This window comes from Hyperolius riggenbachi, chromosome 4 (genome assembly GCF_040937935.1).
Source record: "Hyperolius riggenbachi isolate aHypRig1 chromosome 4, aHypRig1.pri, whole genome shotgun sequence".
Taxonomy (NCBI): Eukaryota; Metazoa; Chordata; class Amphibia; order Anura; family Hyperoliidae; genus Hyperolius; species Hyperolius riggenbachi.
In genome coordinates this window covers 368,621,480-368,639,643 of record NC_090649.1, presented here as the reverse complement: position 1 = coordinate 368,639,643, position 18,164 = coordinate 368,621,480, and the positions used below count along the sequence as shown (strand labels likewise).

Here is an 18,164-nt window from a genome sequence, read left to right as displayed (position 1 = left end):
AAATTCTGTCCAATCAGGATATCCAACAACACAAATACGTACAGCGCTGCCCATGATTTTTCATACCCCTGGCAAATTTTGACTTATTTATTCAACTAGCAAGTAATTTTTTGACGGAAAAGGACATGGGTGTCTCCCAAAAAATAAGACCATGTACAAGAGGCATTATTGTTGAAAAAAAAACCAAACAAAAAACATTTCTCAGCTTTTCCTTACGTTTGAGCAAAAAAGTATCCAGTTCAAAATTATTTATTTATTGTATTTATAAAGCGCCAACATATTACGCAGCGCTGAATTATTCATACCCTTCTCAATAATTAATAGAAAAACCTTTATTGGCTATTACAGCAATCAAATGCATCCTATAATTGCAGACCAGCTTTTTGCATGTCTCCACAGGTATTTTTGCCCATTCATCTTTAGCAATGAGCTCCAAATTTTTCAGGGTGGAGGGTCTTCTTGCCATCATCTTGATCTTTAGCTCCCTCTACAGATTCTCAGTTGGATTCAAGTCAGGGTTCTGGTTGGGCCACTCCAAAATGTTAATGTTGTCTGCTAGCCATTTCTTCATCACTTTTGCTGTGTGTTTTGGGCCATAGTCATGCTGAAATGTCCACTGGTGCCCAAGGCCAAGTTTCTCTGCAGACTGCCTGATGTTGTCGTTGAGAATCCTCATGTATTCTTCTCTTTTCATGGTGCTGTTTACTGTGATTAGGTTCCCTGGTCCATGGGCTGAAAAACACCCCCAAAGCATTAGGTTCCCACCACCATGTTTGACAGTGGGGATGGTGTTCTTTGGGTTGAAGGCTTCTGCTTTTTTTTACGACAAAAAGGAAACATCATTGTGACCAAACAATTAAATTTTTGTTTCTTCTTACCATAACACAGAAGACCAGAAGTCTTCTTCTTTGTCCAGTTGAACATTTGCAAAGGCCAAGCAAGCTTTTTTGTGCCCTATCTGGAGAAGTGGCATCCTCCTTGGTCTGCATCTGTGGAACACAGCAGTGTGCAGTGACAATTAGATTGCCTGCCTTGAGACATTGCCACCAACAGAGCCCAAATTCACCAGGTTGGCCTTGGTGGTGATCCATGGATTTTTTTTCACCTCTCTCGCTAGCCTACTGGCCAGCACAGGTGTCACTTTTGGCTTCCGACCACGTCCTCTGAGATTTTCCACAGTGCAGAACATCTTGTATTTTTTAATAATACTTTGCACTGTAGCCACTGGAACTAGAAAACATTTAGAAATGGCCTTGTAACACTTTCCTGACTTGTGAGCAGCCACAATGCGCAGCCGCTGGTCCTCACTGAGCTCCTTTGTCTTAGTCATGACCAGGGGTGATCTCCGAGCTTAATCACGAGTAATCACAAGTGATTACTCGTGATTCAAATGAGGTGTAATTACAGCAGGTGTGGGGTAGGGAATGAAAGGGTTATTTACCCATTATTCCGCCGTCCGCACTGCGTCCTGAGAGGAGTGACGGCAGCGAGGTTTGGAACATGAGCCGTCTAACAGCACGGACTCTCAGGACGCAGGCAGACGGCAGAATTATGGGTAAATAACACTTTCATTCCCCGCGGCAGAACTGCTGTAATTGCACCTCATTTGAAGCACGAGTAATCACTCGTGATTAAGCTCTGAGAGCACCCCTGGTCACGACTGTCCACAAACAAACTGCAGAGAGCTGCTGTTTTTCTCCCATTGAGTTGATTAAAACAGCTGTCCCCAATTAATAAGGCTAATTAGGATGCTTTAGAACCGCTTGGACTACTTGGAATGGTATAGAACTTTGGATTTTCCCACAGGCTGGGACAGTTTGTGAAGGGTATGAATAATTTTGCACTGGACACTTTTTTTGCTCAAATGTAAATATAAGCTGAGATTTTTTATTTTTTTTTCTCCCTACAATAATGCCTTTTGTACATAGTCTTATTATCTTTTGGGCAACACCTATGTCATTTTCCATCAAAAAATGACTTGCTGGTTGAATAAAAGTAACTTTTTAAGTCAAAATTGGCCAGGGGTATGAATAATTATGGGCAGCACTGTACATAGTTGTGTGGTTTGAGACCATACCAATACCGGCACGTGTGCATATGGTAAATTGCAGCAGAATAAGAAACCCTAGGAGGAGGTCCCTGCCTTTGTGAGCGTTCAATCTAGAGGGGGGTGGGCTGGAGACGCTATGGTTAGCAGATGATGCAGTGAACCTTCAATGTTACCTATAGCAAATGTATAGGCTTGTCTGAACAATTTGTGTTTTTGAGAGTACTTTTTGAAGGTTTTTAGATTCGGAACATGACGGGGAGGCTGCGAGAGAGCATTCCTAAGGAGAGGTGATCCTTTTGAGAAGTCCTGGATGTGGGCGTGATAGGAGGTGATCAAGCTAGATGATTCTCTTGACGTATAGATGCCACAGCTTAGAAGTGGTGCAAAAAACTGTCTGTCGATTAGTTGGAAGATAGTTTTGAATGTTTACACAGATATTATTGCTGTAAAGCCTCTCCTTTTTGGGTAATTTAACCACTTAAGTACCAGCGGTCTCTGCTCCCTTAAGGACCAGAGACCGCTGGTACACAAACGGCGGAACACTGATGAATCGCTGCACATGCCGGCTGTCACCACCGCACGTCGGGAATCTGGGCCATCCACTCTGTCGTCTCTATGACGGCAGAGTTCCTGTGAGGCGGTCAGGAGCTGCTCCTGACATTGGCTCCTGGCCCTGCCTATCAATGTAAGCCAATGGTTGCTGCTTGCGTTGATAGGGTCAGGAGCCAATGAAATCTGCTCCTGACATACTCACAGGGCTCTACCGTTATAGAGACGGCAGAGCGAGTGAGCTGCGGCGGGGAGACAGCGGCGAGATTGTCGGCAGCGGCAAGGACACGCTGCTTCAGGTTTATTGAAATTGGCCCCTCCTGAGTAAGTGCCCATTAATTTATTTATTTTCACTGTCTTAATTTGAAAATGAAACCCTACCTGTTTTAGAGTTGAAATGTAACTTTTTTTATTTTTATTTATTTTTTCGTGCACTGTCCCATTGCTGTTCAGCATTAGTTGGACTACCTTAATTGCAAGGATGTATATAGTTTGCATCATTCTGTGTCATTGAGGCAGGGAACAAACTTGTTTTTCAGTTTTCTGCACGTGTTTTTCTGCATACTTTTGCATACTCTGCGCACCTAGTGTGTTTCTATGCAGGAAAACGTGCGTGTTTTTTCACAGCAGCTAATGTAATTGATAGAGAAAACTGACAATGTGCAGAGTCATCATGCAGAATGTCAATTTTTTTTCTGCGTACAAAAAAACATATCAAGTGTGATCTAGCCCATTGATTACCATGAGTTCTCAGTTTTTCTGTGCAGAAAACGCGCACGAAAACAGTCAAGTGTGTTCTCTGCCTAAATGGTGGAGGGGTTGCAATAGCCTTGCAAGCGCCTTGCAAACACACAGAGAATGCATGCATATTTGTTGTGGGGTTTGAGGCGTATAGGGTTTAGAATAATGGTTAAAATATATCCCCACTAATGTATTCCCAGTTGTGCTAGTAAGCGCAACAGGTGGGCTTAAAGGATACCACAACTGAAATGTGACATAATGAGATAGACATGTTTATGTACAGTGCCTAGCACACAGATAACTATGCTGTGTTCCTTTTTTTCTTTCTCTGCCTGAAAGAGTTAAATATCAGGTATGTAAGTGGCTGACTCAGTCCTGACTCAGACAGGAAGTGACTACAGTGTGACCCTCACTGATAAGAAATTCCCCTTTTTTACCTCTTTCTTGCTCTCAGAAGCCATTTTTTGCTAGGAAAGTGTTTTATAGTTGGAATTTCATATCAGTGAGGGTCACACTGTAGTCACTTCCTGTCTGAGTCAGGACTGAGTCAGCCACTTGCATACCTGATATTTAACTCTTTCAGGCAGAGAAAGAAAAAAAAGGAACACAGCATAGTTATCTGTGTGCTAGGCACTGTACATAAACATGTCTATCTCATTATGTCACATTTCAGTTGGGGTATCCTTTAAGCACAGAGATCTTCCAACAGAATTATTGGATTGAGCTTGTTGGAATACAGTCAACTTTGAGTAGACATTCCTTTTTAAAAAAAACTAAGGGGAAAAAAATCATATTTGGTGTGTTGCATGAGCACCACACGTTTTTCGGGCACGTGCATGTATCAAATTATTTTTGCTGATATTGAGAAGACCTGCACACTGTAAGGCATGGATATGGAGGCTTCTTTTGTTTGTAAGTCATCACTTCTAGCTCCTTTTTTGATCGTAGAAGACTGAGGCTCTGTTGCCATTTGGAACAAATGAAAACAGCCCATGCAGAGGGGACTATTTCTGTCTCTGCTCCGTTTCTCCGCTTATTTGAGTCCACAACAGGTGCATTTCCGCAATAGATTTCTATGGGAAATGCATCTGCTCGCCATTAAAAATGCAGAACCTTGGGACATAGGATTCCATTTACTGCAACGCAGCAAGCAGATCCATTTTAAAATTCAAGTGTAAGCAGACCGAATGGGTACGTTTTCTGTGCACGTGGGACCCAAGTCTGAGAAGGAGGAGGATTTTCTAAACTGTTGTAATTTCAAGTAAACATGCACATTTTCATTGCTTTGAAACTTAGTCAATCAAACCCAGTTGTAGGAATGATCAACAAGTGCAGTGAAAAACTCCTCTCTGCTTTAAAAGATACACAACAGCAAAATAACCTTTAAACCAAAAAAACATGCATTTATTACAGCCGATACAAATCCTAAGATAAATGTGCACTGTTTCTAATTCCTGATTCATGGAAGCAGACATCGTTTACAGCCTGCGCTGTCAAATGAGCTTATCTTCCAAAGGCAGTCATGTGACACGGGAGAATCAAATTACAACTTGTGATTATACACAAATGGGGGGGAATTAAACAGGCTAAACTCTCTAAATACAATCGGTGCATCACTCTGTTTTCCTTCTGTCCTGTGCAAGAGTTCAGGTCTACTTTAATAAAGAGTTTATGGTAACTATATTCAAATTTATGCAGCTTAAAGTGGACTTGAACTCTTGCACAGGATAGAAGGAAAACAGAGAAATGCACCGATTTGTATTTAGAGAGTTTAGCCTGTCTAATTCCCCCTCATCTGTGACTAATAATAAGTTGTAATCTGATCTCTCCCCGAGTTAGCTGACTGCCACGGCAGATAAGCTCATTTGAAAGCACATGATATTAACAATATGTCTGCTTCCATAAAAGGAGGAAGCTGAAACAGTGCAGATTTATTTTGAAATTTATATCGGCTGTAACAAAAGAAATGTTATTTTAAAGAAAGGTTATTATGCAGTTAGGTATCTTTTAGAGCAGAGATGAAGTTCTGAGTTCAGGTCCACTTTAAAATAGACCAATGATATGCATCAGCTGCTGCATTGTATTGGTCCATTTTCAAGCTGCTTAAGTTTGCAATAAATTTTGCATAAGCTCAGACTTATTTGCACCTCATTGACAGTCCCTATCCAGTAGCTATTGGTTAATTGATTGGCTACTATTTTTGTTCGGTTTCCAGCCAGTAGAAATGTACATGCTCATTTGCAATCTATGCACTGTCCTTGTTCTAACTGGCACAATGCTTTACTGACTATTATTTGCAATCAGTGCACTATCCCAGGTTAAAGATCTCTTCTGTGAGGTGTTCTGTGAAAATTGCCTTAAAGAGAACCCGAGGTGTGTTTAAAGAATGTTATCTGCATACAGAGGCTGGATCTGCCTATACAGCCCAGCCTCTGTTGCTATCCCAAACCCCCCTAAGGTCCCCCTGCACTCTGCAATCCCTCATAAATCACAGCCATGCTGTGAGGCTGTGTTTACATCTGTAGTGTCAGTCTCAGCTGCTCCCCCGCCTCCTGCATAGCTCCGGTCCCTGCCCCCGTCCCTTCCCTCCAATCAGCAGGGAGAGAAGGGATGCAGGCGGGGACTGGAGTTCTGCAAGAGGCGGGGAGAGCAGCACACTGACACTATAGAGATAAACACAGCCAGCTCTGACAAGCTGTTTGTCAGCAGCGTGGCTGTGATTTATGAGGGATTGCAGAGTTCAGGGGGTCCTTAGGGAGGTTTGGGATAGCAACAGAGGCTGGGCTGTATAGGCAGATCCAGCCTCTGTATGCAGATAATATTCTTCAAACCCACCTCGGGTTCTCTTTAAGGCTGGTTTCACAGTGGGACGTTACAGGCGCACGTTAGAGCAGCCTGTAACGCACCCCACCGCACATCAATGAAAAATCAATGGGCTGTTCAGTGTCCACGTTGCGTTACACAGTAACGCTGCGCCACCAAACAACGTACTGCATGCAGTACTTTCTAAGCGGCAGAGCCGCGTTAGACTGCTTGCACATGCTCAGTAACGTTGGGGAGGAGCGGAGAGCGGCCAGGCACATGGCTAATTAATATTCACTGCACTCAGTGACGTGCAGTGTTTTCTTCCTGGAGCGGCCGCTCTGTGCAGCGATTGGCCGGCGGGACCACGTGATGCCGCATGCGCACAAGAGTACGCATCACGGACGCCAGAGTGAGCTGCACAATGCGGCTCACTCTGACGTCCACCTAAGAGAGCACCAGGCGTTGCGTTAGGGGCACGTTATGCGACCATAACGTCCCCTAAAACGCAACGTCCTGGTGTGAAACTAGCCTTAAAGTCCACTTGTTTATACAAAACATATGCCCACACAATATGCATATACATAGGAGCAGGAATATCCATACATTTAGTAACTATGTAAGCTTATTTTATAAAGCTTTACATTTTACATTTTCATCATCTGAACTGTCTAAGCCTTATTGAGGCTATTTCTCCTCCATTCTGTATGAAAAGGTGTGTGTGTTTGTGTATTGTTATTAACCTGATCTCTTTGAAAGAGCTGGCACACTAACTAATTTCAACTCCCAGCTGAATAGGAGCGAAGTCTTAAACAGATGAGCAATCATTTTTTCCATTGTTTAGAGATTGGCCGTGCTTCTAAATCTTTATTGGTCCTGAAAATGTTGTACCATGTGTATGTGAAAATGATCTATTGATCCTTGTTTTTTTTTTTTTGGGGGGGGGGGGGGGGGGGGGGGGGGAGTCAAGTAGAACAAATCTTTTGAAAGCTCCACTGTAACAGTCTTTGTGTAGCAGACTTTAGGGCTCGTTCACACTTGAGCGGGAATTGCGCAATTCCCGCTCACCGCAAACCGCTAGCGGTTTTTTAAAAACAGCTAGCCCAAGTAACACTATGGCAGTGTTTGTTTTGCGGTTAGCGTTAACCGCAAACGTGTGATTCAGGAGCAATTAGCATGTATAGAACAGCTAATCGCGATCGCTCCCAAAACGCTACTTCATCCAGTGATTTTTTTTTTTTTTTGGGCGTTTAACATGGAAAAATCACTCCCGCAAAACGCTAATGGTAATCGCTAGCATTTTGCGATTCTAGTGAACGGACCCCGAGGCCAGCTATGGCAAACCTTTTAGAGACAGAGTACCCAAACTCCAACCCAAAACCCTCTTATTTATAGCAAAGGGCCAACTCCGCAATTTTAAGCCTCTTTTTGACATAGGAGGCTGAACTGCGTGCTTGTCAGGCAGTTCAGCCTCCTGGCTTCCGGCCACAAGGATTTTTGGCTGCAATTACATGCAGCCAAATGGCAGAATTGTAACTGCATGCATGTTATCATTTTGCAGAAAACTACAACCTGTTGTATCGGAGTATGGCCACCTGCGCAATGGGACTTCATGGGAGGGGCACCTCTTCAATGCTGGTACTGAGCACTAGCAAGTGCAAAGGCCTAGGCACGGGAGTTGCTGTACTCGCTGCCTTCAGCCTCCTGTGTGTATGCGTCCTAGCCTGAATACTATCCCAATGTAGGTAGCCAAGTGGTTTCTCCCCCTCCCCAACACAGGTAGCTAGTTGCTTTCCCCCCACCCTCAGCACGGGTAGCTAGATTGCCCCCCCCCCCCCCCCCCCTCAGCAAGGGTAGCTAGATTATCCCACGCCATCAGCACAGGTAGCTAGATGACCACACCCCCTCAGCACAGGTAGGTGGAGGATCCCCCTCAGCACAGGTAGGTGGAGGATCCCCCTCAGCACAGGTCCCCCTCAGTTTCAGAAAATGAGAAAATGACAAGGGTCTGGTTAAGGGCTCTACCGCTGACACAATAGACCTCGGTTCAAATGTTGTTTCTTCTTGTTCAGTTAACTTGCACATATTCCGCAAGGAGTTCTTGGGCTGGACCAGGCATGGGCAAACTTGACCCTCCAGCTGTTGAGGAACTACAAGTCCCACAATGCATTGCAGGAGTCTGACAGCCAAAGTCATGACTCATAAAGGCAAATGCATTGTGGGATTTGTAGTTCCTTAACAGCTGGAGGGCCAAGTTTGCCCATGCCTGGGCTAGACTCCCTAACACTGCTGCTGCCTACTGAGCATGTCCAGTGGCTGTAACTCAAGTGCTTTGAGTCTGTCAGGAAAAAAGTGCAATATTAATGTTATTTATTTATCTTTGTGAGAGAATTTCTTCACCTGCACTGAGAGCATGGGAAGACGTGGCTACGTCTGCTCACTTAGTTATCTACTAGAGCAGTGTTTCTCAAACTTGTCCTCAAATCCTGACAACCCTGCATGTTTTGCAGTTATCCTCATGTACCCATAAAACATGCACTATTGGTGGGTCTTGAGGACAGGTTTGGGAGACACTATGCCAGAATAGAGTTATGGGTAATTTTACCAGCTTTTCTGAATGACTGTATGATACAGCATATGTCTAAATTATAATCTATATTATATATGTATCTAGAGCAGCTGATTATGGAAAGACATGTAAATCTGTTACCTTCCTGACCAGCGTTATAATACCCAGCATGTCGCCATAAGCACTACTAATCCTAATTACAGCAACTTATCAAAGTAGTAAGAGTTTGTCGTTCTGATGCTCCCATCATTACAAAATCCCAACCTCTCAATTCAGAACTAGAGTTCTTGCTAAAAACATAAAAGGAAACTATAAGTATACCAAATACTTTATTAAAGATACAAAACAACTCACTTCTCCCTGAGTTGCAATGATGAATATAAAACTGCATCTCCTACATGACATGGCTGCATCAAGATTGTGATTAAAATGCCTGGCAATGCTTCATTATATAACTGACACAACTCTGGCTGGAGAAATGTCAGCATACCACATGCGTCCGCATTCACTTCATACATACACCTGTGCCAATGTCACGATAATTCGAGGGCCCCATGCTGTAATGACATTTCCATACTTCAGAGTTTATGGATCAAGTCCAATAGACCCAATTACCTGTGGTGGAGTAGCAATACATCACAGAAGTGTGCCTCAGCAGAAGCATCAAACAGAAGCAATAGATGAATCTCACCCCGCTAGGACAAATCCTCCCGCTCTGTAGTTCCTGGCGCGAGGGCCTCTGGCATAGCAAATGTCCATGCTGGTGACTTGGATGCAGTGATAAATCCAATAGGCCCCACTGGAATCATAACCTGCTTGGCGGCAGCTTAATCCTGCCCAGCTCAGAATGCCAGTCCGGCACCATAGGTCACGCTGTGTAAGTTGCACTTGCAACGCCAAAGCTGTGCACGCAGCCGTGTAAGCTTCGCCACCTAATGGATGCTTCGTCAGGGTTTGGCCAGCCACGTCGCTACACTCCTTTTAAAAAGATCCAAGTCACACCGCCATTACGCTGCCATGCCAACCAATTTGTTTATTGCAGGGCGGGCACGGAGGCTGGATCTAGAGCATATCCCGATAAGTCCCAAAGATCATTGTACGGCATCCCAGCCAAATCAAAATGAAGTCCCGTCTCACATAAACTGCATCAATTAAATAGCAGCTAGTTTTATATTCTCCAATCCGAGTAGTCACTTGGACTCAGTACAATAATATCCAGATGGCACCCTCATTTAGACACAGGGATCCACAATATCCATACTATACAAGTCCAGCACCTCAGGAATCCTCACATCTATATCTTGTACTTGTTTAAAACTAGTTCCATATTTACTAAGTATTTTCTTCAAACACTTTTTTTTTTATGGGTTGGACATTAACTTGGGTTTGGTTACAATATCCTGAAACTTTACTGCAGGCGGCCGTGCTAGAATTGCTGAATTATTGTGACTGCAGAAGGTGAGGGACACATTTGTATTTATTTTTTTAATTTTACATGTACCTGTGGTGAGATGAGATATACATCATGTGCATGTACGGTGCCTTTAACCACCAAATCCTATTTAACCACGTTATTTGGATCCTGTTCCCTTTCATCTTTCCACAGCTGTCCTCATCCTTTATCCCTGTACTAACATTGCTATTTAACGTATCCCTCGCCACTGGCTTCTTCCTGTCCTCAGTCAAAAACTCTTTTGTGACACCACTACTTAAAAAGCCATCTCTAGATCTCACCACATTTTCCAACTACTGCCCTGTGTCACTTCTCCACTTTGCATCCAAATTAGTAGAATGCTTAATCCATTTCAGTTTAGCTTTTCACTCCAGTCTGGCTTTTGCTCCAATCACTTCACACTTTACAGAAACGGCTCTTACTAAAGTAGCCTTTTTGCAGCTAAAGCCAAAGGTCATTATTCCATACTCCTCCTTCTTGATCTGTCTTCAGTTTGATATGGTTGACCACACCTTACTCCTACAGATACTGTCAAGTGTAGGTATAAAGGGCCTTGCTCTCTCCTGGATATCTTCTCGTCTCTCTGAAAGATCTTCCACAGTCTCTCTTACTCAGATCAGATCTCTTCTCCACGTCCTTAGTCTGGGGGAGGGGGGCACCTCAGGGCGTTTTTCTTTGGACCCCTTTTCTTCTCTATCTACTTGCACAGTATTGGCAACTTAATAAACTCATTTTGTTTTCAATACAACCTATAAGCAGATGATACACAACTGTACCTCTTAGCCCCAGACCTTAACTGCCTCCTTATACCTGTTCCTGATTGATCCTCTGCCATATCCTCTTTCATGACCTTTTGCTTCTTAAAACTTAATATGGGTAAAACAGAACACATTTTATACACTTTCTCTGTCTACTTTTCTGCCTGATACAGTCAGGTCCATAGATATTGGAACATTGACACAATTCTAACATTTTTGGCTCTGTGCACAACCACAATGTATTTGAAATGAAACACGATTTGCTTTAAATGCAGACTTTCAGCTTTAATTTGAGGGTATTTACATCCAAATCAGGTGAACAGTGTAGGAGTTACAACAGTTTGCATATGTGCCTTCCACTTGTTAAGGGACCAAAAGTAATAGTAAAGAATAGAAATCAAAACTTTCACTTTTTAATACTCAGTTGCAAATCCTTTGCAGTCAATTACAGCCTGAAGTCTGGAACGCATAGACATCACCAGACACTGGTTTTCATCCCCAGTGATGCTCTGCCAGGTCTCTCCTGCAACTGTCTTCAGTTCCTGCTTGTTCTTGGCACTTTTTCCCATAAGTTTTGTCTTTAGCAAGTGAAATGCATGCTCAGTCGGATTCAGGTTAGTCGATTGACTTGGCCATTGCAATACCATTCCACTTCTTTCCCTTCAAAAACTCTTGTAACTCTCTGGTTGCTTTTGCAGTATGCTTTGGGTCATTCTCCATCTGCACTGTGAAGCGCCATCCAAAGCGTTCTGAAGTGTTTGGCTCAATATGAGCAGATATTGCCCAAAACACTTCTGAAGACAGTTGCAGTAGAGACCTAGCAGAACATCACCAGGGATGAAACCCAGTGTCCGGTGATTGACTGCAAAGTATTTGCAACCAAGTATTAAAGTGGATCCGGGATAAACTTTTACTAATTGCATAATTGTGTTCCTTTCACATATTTTATAGGGCATTCCTCAAGCCAAATACTTTTTTTTGTTTTAATACTCTAATTCCCTATAAACTAAACAAGCCTCGCCCACCGATCCTTTTGTTACTTGGCACTGTAGCAAGGTCTTATGGGAGCTCAGTCTGGGCAGGAGGAGGTTACTAGCCATTGATTTCAGAGGCAGAGGGGAAGAGGAGAGGGGACTGAATTTACACACAGGCAAGCTGATAGCATCTACAGCCCTCAGCCTGTGACAAACAGAGCATGGCTGCCCTCATTGTATCACAGGAATAAATAATCATAAACTTTAGAAGCCGTTTGCAGCTAGATATGCTTTGTAAACTATCTAAACTTTAGATAATACATACAGACAAGTTACTTGTTACAGTTTTTCATCTCGGATCTGCTTTAAAGAGACTCTGTAACATCAAAAACCTCCACTGGGGGGTACTCACCTCGGGTGGGGGAAGCCTCCGGATCCTAATGAGGCTTCCCACGCCGTCCTCTGTCCCACGGGGGTCTTGCTGCAGCCCACCGAACAGCCGGCGACAGACCCGACTGTAGATTCAATATTTACCTTTGCTGGCTCCAGCGGGGTGCTGTGGCTGCTTTCGGCTCGGAAATAGACGGAAATACCCGATCTCCGTCGGGTCCGCTCTACTGCGCCTGCGCAGTAGAGCAGACCCGACGGCGATCGGGTATTTCCGCCTACTTCGGAGCCGTCAGAGCGCCTGCGCAGGAGCCGGGAGGGTAAATAATGACGTCATTTTGCACGGAGGGCTGCAGCGAGACCCCTGAGGGACGGAGGACGGCGTAGGAAGCCTCATTAGGATCCGGAGGCTTCCCCCACCCGAGGTGTGTACCCCCCAGGGGACGTTTTGACGTTACAGTTCCTCTTTAAAAAGTTTTTTTTTATTTTGTCCCATTACTTTTGGTCCCTTAACAAGTGAGAGGCACATATGCAAACTGTTGTAATTCCTACACCATTCACCTGATTTGAAAGTAAATACTCTCAAATTAACCACTTAAGGACAGCAGTCATAAAACCCCTTAAGGACCAGACACTTTTTTCCATTCTGACCACTGCAGCTTTAAAGAGACACTAACATCAAAAAAAATCCCCTGGGGGGTACTCGCCTCGGGTGGGGGAAGCCTCGGGATCCTAATGAGGCTTCCCACGCTGTCCTCTGTCCCACGGGGGTCTTGCTGCAGCCCTCCGAACAGCCGGCGACAGACCCGACTGTCAATTCAATATTTACCTTTGCTGGCTCCAGCGGGGGCGCTGTGGCTGCTTTCGGCTCCGAAGTAGATGGAAATACCCGATCTCAGTCGGGTCCGCTCTACTGCGCAGGCGGCGGACACTTGCGCCTGCGCAGTAGAGCAGACCCAACGGCGATCGGGTATTTCCGCCTACTTCGGAGCCGACAGCCGTCAGAGCGCCTGCGCAGGAGCCGGGAAGGTAAATATTGACCTCACCGCTGTACGGAGAGCTGCAACGAGACCCCTGAGGGACGGAGGACGGCGTGGGAAGCCTCATTAGGATCCTGAAGCTTCCCCCACCCGAGGTGAGTACCCCCCAGGGGACGTTTTGACGTTACAGATTCTCTTTAACGGTTTATTGCTCGGTCATGCAACCTACCACCTACATGAATTTTACCTCCTTTTCTTCTCCCTAATACAGCTTTCTTTTTGGTGCTATTTGATTGCTGCTGTTATTTTTAGTTATTATTATAATCATCAAAAAAGACATGAATTTTGCACAAAAAAAATTTTTTACTTTCTGTGCTGACATTTTTCAAATAAAGTAAAATTTCTATATACATTTTTGTCCTAATTTATTGTGCTACATGTCTTTGATTAAAAAAAAAACCAATAAGTGTATATTTATTGGTTTGGGTAAAAGTTATAGCGTTTACAAACTATGGTGCCAAAAGTGAATTTTCCCATTTTGAAGCATCTCTGACTTTTCTGAGCACCTGTCAGGTTTCATGAGGTGCTAGAATTCCAGGATAGTATAAATACCCCACAAATGACCCCATTTTGGAAAGAAGACATCCCAAAGTATTCACTAAGAGGCATGGTGAGTTCATAGAAGATTTTATTTTTTGTCACAAGTTAGCGGAAAATGAGACTTTGTGACAAAAAAAAATAAAAAATAAAAAAGTTTCCATTTCTGCTAACTTGTGACAAACAAAAATGAAATCTGCCATGGACTCACCATGCCCCTCTCTGAATACCTTGAAGTGTCTACTTTCCAAAATGGGGTCATTTGTGGGGTGTGTTTACTGTCCTGGCATTTTGGGGGGGTGCTAAATTCTAAGCACCCCTGTAAAGCCTAAAGGTGCTCATTGGACTTTGGGCCCCTTAGCGCAGTTAGGCTGCAAAAAAGTGCCAGACATGTGGTATTGCCGTACTCAGGAGAAGTAGTATAATGTGTTTTGGGGTGTATTTTTACACATACCCATGCTGGGTGGGAGAAATATCTCTGTAAATGACAATGTTTTGATTTTTTTTTTTTACACACAATTGTCCATTTACAGAGATATTTCTCCCACCCAGCATGGGTATGTGTAAAAATACACCCCAAAACACATTATACGACTTCTCCTGAGTACGGCAATACCACATGTGTGGCACTTTTTTGCAGCCTAGGTGCGCTAAGGCGCCCAACGTCCTATTCACAGGTCATTTTGAGGCATTTGGTTTCTAGACTACTCCTCACGGTTTAGGGCCCCTAAAATGCCAGGGCAATATAGGAACCCCACAATTGACCCCACTTTAGAAAGAAGACACCCCAAGGTATTCCGTTAGGTGTATGGCGAGTTCATAAAACATTTTTTGTCACAAGTTAGTGGAAAATGACACTTTGTGAAAAAAAAAAAAAAAAAAACTATTTCCGCTAACTTTTGACAAAAAAAAAAAAAAAAATCTTCTATGAACTCATCATACACCTAACGGAATACCTTGGGGTGTCTTCTTTCTAAAATGGGGTCAGTTGTGGGGTTCCTATACGGCCCTGGCATTTTAGGGGCCCAAAACTGTGAGAGTAGTCTAGAATCCAAATGCCTCAAAATGACTGTTCAGGGGTATAAGCATCTGCAAATTTTGATGACAGGTGGTCTATGAGGGGCCGTGTTTTTTGGAACCGGTCATAAGCAGGGTGGCCTCTTAGATGACAGGTTGTATTGGCACTGAAGCGCAGGATGTTCTCAAATCGTGACCTGGACATGGCAGCAGAGAACATGGGCATGTGATGTATTGGGTGCGTAGACCAATAAGACCGCAATACATTATTTTTGACTAGACCCATGTTAAGGAGAAGGCCCCAAAAAAATGTTACGTTCTGAAACTTGGAGTGGCTTCCACCGAAAAAGCTGGGCATAGTAGCTTCTTGGATTGGCGGTTGTGTATTGTGAGGCATATCGGTTGGTCTTAGCTACAATTAAGCCGTACCAGCAGTGATCAGAAAAAAAAATTCTGACACTGCGGTGGGGCGGGTGAGTGTTTGGCCGGGTAATCAGAAGCCTGCAGGGGGCAGAGTAGGGCCTGATCTGATGGATAGTAGTGCTAGGGGGTGACAGGAGGTGATTGATCGGTGTCTCAGGGTGTGAATAGAGGGGGGAATAAATGCAAGCAATGCACTGGGGAGGTGATCGGTGGTATCTGAGGGTGTGGGCGGGTCATTGGGTGCCCGCAAGGAGCAGATGAGGGTCTGATCTGATGGGTATGATGGGTAGCAGTGACAGGGGGTGATTGATGGGTGATTAGAGGGGAGAACATATGTAAATAATGCACTGGGGAGGTGATCAGAGTGGGTCTGGGGGCTATCTGAGGGTGTGGGCGGGTGATTGGGTGCCCGCAAGGGGCAGATTAGGGTCTGATCTGATGGGTAGCAGTGACAGGTGGTGAAGGGGTTATTGATGGGTGATTAGAGCGGAGATCAGATGTAAACAATGCACTTTCGGAGGTGATCTGAGGGTGGGTCTGTGGGCAATCTGAGGGTGTGGGCGGATGATCAGGTGCCCACAAGGGGCAGGTTAGGGTCTGATCTGATGGGTGGCAGTGACGGGGTGATCAGTGGGTGATTACAAGGGAGGTTAGATGTGTACAGTACACATTGGGGGGGGGGGGGTCTGGGGAGGATCTGATGGTGTGGGGGGAGGGTGATCAGGAGCCCCCAGGGGGGAGTTTAGGACCTGATCTAAAAAATAGCGTTGACAGATGGTGACAGGGAGTGATTGATGGGTGATTAGGGGGGTGATTGGGTGCAAACGGGTCTGAAGGGGGGGGGGGTCAGGGGGGGTCTGATGGGTGCTGTGGGTGATCAGGGGGCAGAGGGGGCAGAATCAGTGTGCTTGGGTGCTGACTAGGGGGGCTGCAACCTGCCCTGGTGGTCCCTCGATCACTGGGACCACCAGGGCAGGAGGCAGCCTGTATAATACACTTTGTATACATTACAAAGTGTATTATACCCATAAATCTTCGGTCCTCTATGCGTTCCCAACTTTTTTACGCGCCCTATTGGATGCGTTGCAAGAGTCACTACTGCGCACTTCCTCCCTCCAGCTTGAAGGAGGAAGTGCGTGTAGTAAGTCTTGCAGCGCATCCAATAAGATGCGTGAAAGAAGTTTGGAACGCATTGAGGTCTGCAGACTTATGGGTAAGAAACCCCCTCTCTCCCAGCTGCACACCTGAGACAATCAAGCCTCCTTTTAATCACGGATTCAAATAGCTCACTACTCCTGAGCTCATCGCTTCAGATGTTCAGTAGATTTCATTCTGAAATAGTGTGTGGCAGATATCTATCTATCTATCTATCTATCTATCTATCTATCTATCTATCTATCTATCTATCTATCTATCTATCCATCCATCCTATATCTCTGATCAGATTTCTATGAGAGCAGGATCTATCTGATGGTTTAATCAGGTGGTCAGTTATTAGTGTATGGGCACCTTTTAGCTGGGGTTGGAAAGTGGTGATCAATGTCATTGTTAGTGGTGATCAAGGTCATTGTTAGTTTTAAAATGGGGCAGATTACTAGTGTGTCACAGTTTAGAGATGTTTTTAGGCACGATGGGGTTGTATTTCTTTGTCATGGTTTGACATCATTGCATAAAAAGGAATAGTTGATTTTGTACTGAGATATCACTTCAACTTCTGCACTGCCTCTAGTGTTTTACTTATAAATAAGTGTATGCATAGATATATGTATTAGTTTTTAAGATTTTGTTATATTTTTTTTTTTTATATACCTTTTAGACGGTTCGCCATGGGTTCCCCTATGAGCCTTCTGCAATGGCATTTGATCCAGTTCAGAAGATTCTTGCAATCGGCACAAATCATGGAGCTCTTAGGCTGTATCCTTTTACTATTTGCAAAGCAATGCAACGCTATTGGCTCCTACAACTAAGGTACATGCTATGTGTCTGGGCATTTTTGAAAATAAATTGTGTTTTTTGGGCTTGAAAATTTACGGATGTCTCATTTCTTTCATAATTGTACAGCTTTCTATATTTATAATGGAGTGTGCTGGTCCTGCTGCCATATACCTGTGTATACACACTATATAGAAAAGTGCTATATACACTTAAAGGGGGTTGTGGATGTTGTTAGTGCTATAGTATAGTTAATAAAATGTATATTGTGCTTTATATTAGCTGAAGTCAGGCACAGTCCTATTCCCACAGTATTAAGGGTTTTTTTTTTTTTACACCAAAACTTGCATGAATAAAAAACTGATCCCTTATAAAAGCTGATCCATGGAACGGATCAGTTTTTAAAAGGCATTAGTTTTCCCTCTGTGACCCTCTATTCTGTTAGCATGCAGTCAATGCGATGGCCGTTTTCAATACGGAAAAATCGCTGCAGACCCAAACTTGCGGTCCGTTCGGAACTGTCCAAATGGATCCACTTGAACAGAGTAATGTGGACAGATCCTATTGATTAACATAGGATCCATTCACCTCCGTCAGGGTCTGTTCTGTCATGGTCCTCTAATAGAACAGATTTTTAGTCTTATGTGAACCAGGCCTAAGAACCTTTTACTTCTCGTAATAAAGGCAAATATTTTTCAATGAAAAGTGTTCTCTGTGATACAGTGATGCTAAAAGTATACAGTACAGACAGAAAATGTTATTGCAATATATATTTAAAAATATGCCAGTGTATGCATGCCACTACACAGTCTAAATCACTACCCTTGTATCAATTCTTTGTCAAACTTTTATACCAGGTGAGGGTTCCAAGTATTTGTATCCAAATGGTAAATCGTATTGATAAATCCAGGAAAAGCGTTAGTTAGGACCTG

General features: G+C 43.9%; 1 protein-coding gene across 6 annotated transcripts in view; it reads left to right on the top strand.

Annotated features, from left to right (window-relative positions):
- Positions 1-18,164, top strand: part of STXBP5 (syntaxin binding protein 5) — a 557,868-nt gene that overhangs the window by 11,493 nt on the left and 528,211 nt on the right. For all 6 annotated transcript variants that reach the window (XM_068231993.1, XM_068231992.1, XM_068231991.1 and 3 more), the window contains exon 2: positions 17,117-17,214. In XM_068231993.1, the coding sequence (XP_068088094.1) occupies positions 17,117-17,214 (98 nt within the window). The remainder of the gene's footprint in view (positions 1-17,116; positions 17,215-18,164) is intronic.